This window comes from Plasmodium reichenowi, chromosome 11, assembly GCF_001601855.1.
Source record: "Plasmodium reichenowi strain SY57 chromosome 11, whole genome shotgun sequence".
Taxonomy (NCBI): Eukaryota; Apicomplexa; class Aconoidasida; order Haemosporida; family Plasmodiidae; genus Plasmodium; species Plasmodium reichenowi.
In genome coordinates this window covers 539,802-543,434 of record NC_033656.1, presented here as the reverse complement: position 1 = coordinate 543,434, position 3,633 = coordinate 539,802, and the positions used below count along the sequence as shown (strand labels likewise).

The 3,633-nt window shown below is 12.4% G+C and overlaps 1 protein-coding gene across 1 annotated transcript in view; it reads left to right on the top strand.

Annotated features, from left to right (window-relative positions):
• Nucleotides 1-2,981: 2,981 nt before the first annotated feature.
• Nucleotides 2,982-3,633, top strand: part of PRSY57_1115200 (heat shock protein 101, putative) — a gene marked incomplete at both ends in the record, with an annotated part of 2,957 nt that continues 2,305 nt past the window's right edge. Inside the window, 3 exons of the mRNA XM_020114940.1 lie at nt 2,982-3,080; nt 3,262-3,385; nt 3,518-3,606. Of these exons, the coding sequence (XP_019970310.1) occupies nt 2,982-3,080; nt 3,262-3,385; nt 3,518-3,606 (312 nt within the window). Of the gene's footprint in view, nt 3,081-3,261; nt 3,386-3,517 lie in introns of the transcript that reaches the window.

Below are 3,633 nucleotides of genomic sequence, written 5' to 3'. Positions count from 1 at the left end.
TTAATATATAAATAATAAATACATATTTTTGTAAATACTTCATAAAAATGTAAAAATATTTATTTTATATATAATTAATAAAAAATATTACAATTTTTTATAAATTGAAATCATTTGTTGACTTATTTATATTTTTTTTTTTGTTCTGTTTTTATAAATAAAAAAAAAAAAAAAATATTTATTTTCATATATAATAAATATAAATCTACAAAATGTAATTAAATTATTATAATCATATATATATATATATATATATATATATATATCTAATAAATATTAAATATATATATGCTATGTTATTTGTATATATATATAATAGCAAGAAAAAAAAGTTCTTCTACATAAATAAAATATTATATTGTTATATATTGTTAATATATATATACATAATATATATAATATAATATATATTATAGGCTAAATATGTAAACAAAATTGTTTAGCAATTTTTTTTTTTTCATGACTTCCCACATTTTATACCATTTTAAACAGTGCATGCTCTTATAAAAAAAAAATTATTCTAAATACTAAATTTGTTTTTTGAAGTTGTTTTAAGAAATTATAACATCACCTAAAATTTATTTTTTTATAATACCCTCCATTTTATTATCATTGAAATATGTATATATATAATATATATAAAATATTATTAATATTGTTTTTTTTTTTTTTTTCTTTTTTCATATATATATATATATAAAATAATAATAAAATACCCTATATTAAAAAAATTTACTACATATATATAAATATCTTATTAAATATTATATATATATATTATATATATATATATATATTTATATATAATATATTATATATATGTATATATAAAAAAGAAAAAAAAATAACAAGCCCATCCATCATCCATTATTTTTTTACGTATAAAAAAATAAAAGAAAAGTTAAGCCCTATAATAATATATATAATAAATTATGTATGTATATAATATATAATATGTAGTGATATATTATAAATTATAGTAATGTATATATAAAATATAAAAACAACATTTTTGTATTTATATATAATTAAAAAAAATAATATACTATTCAAATATATATTATATATATTATATATATAATATAACCTTTCATAATTTTTTTCTTTTCGCTTAATTTTTTTTTTTTTTTTTTTTTTTGTATATGTAAAATAAATTTATATATTTATTATATTATATTTTTTATTTTTCTTATAACATTTGTATAAATAATATATTTTATTTATATTTGTAGTATAATAAATTATTATTTATTATATTATATATTATACATATATTTATATATATATATAAAATATAATAATATATATATTATATCTATATATATTGTTATATAATATTTTATATAATCATTATATAAAAAAAAAATGTACATATAATTGGTACATTGTTTCTTTTTCTTTTTTTTTTTTTTCTCTATATATTTTTATCTCTTTTTCTAAAAAAATAAATATATTTTATTTATATATATATAATAATATGAAATATGGAATTATTTACATATTTTTATTTTAATTTTATTTATTATTATAATATATATATATATATAATATAATATAATATATAATAATAATAAATATATTTATTATTATTTTTGAATGTGAATATAATTTATATATAATTTATTTTTTTATTTTTATTTATATATTTTTTCTTAATCTATAAAAATAATAAATTAATAGAATTTATAATTATATACATATATATAGAATTTTATATTTTTTAAAATAAATGGAAAATGATTTTTTCAATAATTGTTATATGATTTATTATTATATATATTTATAAGTCACATATAATATATATATATATATATAATTATGATGATTTTATAAATAAATTCCATATAATTATAATCGTATATATTTTATATTTATGAAAAAATCTATAGACTTGTATATTATTATAAGTATAAAATTATTTTTAAAATAATCCATTTTTTTAGTATAATATATGTTTTATGTATATGAATATATTTAGACTTTTTTTTTTTTTTTTTTCCAGATATATATTAATGAATACATATATATATATATATATATATATTTCATATTTAATTTTATATAAGTTTTTTTAATTTAAAAATTTTGTATTATTTTATTTATAAAAAACAAGACGTATTTTTTTTTTTTTTTTTTAATTTTAATCCTTATATTAAATTAAAACCAAGGAAGAAAAAGAAAAAAGAAATATTATATATATATGTATATATAAGAAGAAATTCTACTGATATAATTTATTATTATTATATATATGTATATTTTTTTTTTCTGATGTTATTATTTTCTACAATTATATATATATATATATATATGTATATATGTACCATGCGTATATTTTATTAACCAATATATTTGTAAGTTTTTAATAAGTATATTATATGGATACATTTATATATAAATAAAATTTTGTTAAAAATAAGAATATGTTATTTTATATAAATAATGTGTTCTTTATAATTATACATGTTAAAAGTTTTATATAAGTTTACATATTCTTTTCAAATATTGAACCTTGTTTGTGATTTTAGTATGTAATTCGGAACATTATAAAAAAAAGAAAAAAAAAAAGATGAATTAAATTATTTTATTTTTTTTCTCTATTATTGTTTTAAATTTTTTTTTTTTTTTTTTTTTTTGTGGTGTGCCTATTTATTTTTTTTTATCTAGGTTTTTTTGTATATTGATAAGAATAAGAAAATATATATAAATATATATAAATATATATATATATATATATTAATATATTACGTTGTATTTTTATTTTAATATGTAATTTTTTTTTTCTTTTGATACGTCTTTAAAGAAAAAAATTCTGTTTTATATTATATTATTATTTAATTTTTTTTTTTTAAGTATACATATATATATATATATATATATATATTATTTATATATATGTATATATGACATCGTTAGTTCGTTAATCTGTTATTTTAATTTTGAGAATACAAATTATTATTATTATATATATTTAATGAAAAATGACAAGAAGATATTTAAAGTATTATATTTTTGTTACTTTATTGTTTTTTGTTCAAGTTATTAATAATGTATTGTGTGCTCCCGATAATAAGCAAGAGGTGAGAATATATATAATAAAACAGTTTTATGTAAATTTTTGAATAGACTAATGAAATGTTATATAAATATATTTTTCATTGTAATATATATATATATATATATATATATGTGTACACATTTGAAAATTTTAATATCATTTTGTGATATATATGTATATTATATATTATTTTTTTTTTATAGCAAGGAAAATATTTGAATAGAACAATAAACATTTTAAATGCGGGAAAAAATATAGCCAAAAGTTATGGTCACAATAAATTAAAACCTATACACATTTTAAGTGCCCTAGCCAAGAGTGACTATGGTAATATAATAGATGGACAAATTGAATGAATAATGATATACATCATATATATATATATTATTAAAGATATTTCTTCCTTTCAACGAAATTTATGTTTCTATATTCATTCTTAAATTATTTCCTTTTTAATAGGTTCAACTTTATTTAAGGAAAATAATGTTAATGCCGCTAACTTGAAGGAATATATAGATATTGCTTTAGAACAAACAAGAGCGGGAGCGGTATGTATAAAAATAAAAACATTTATT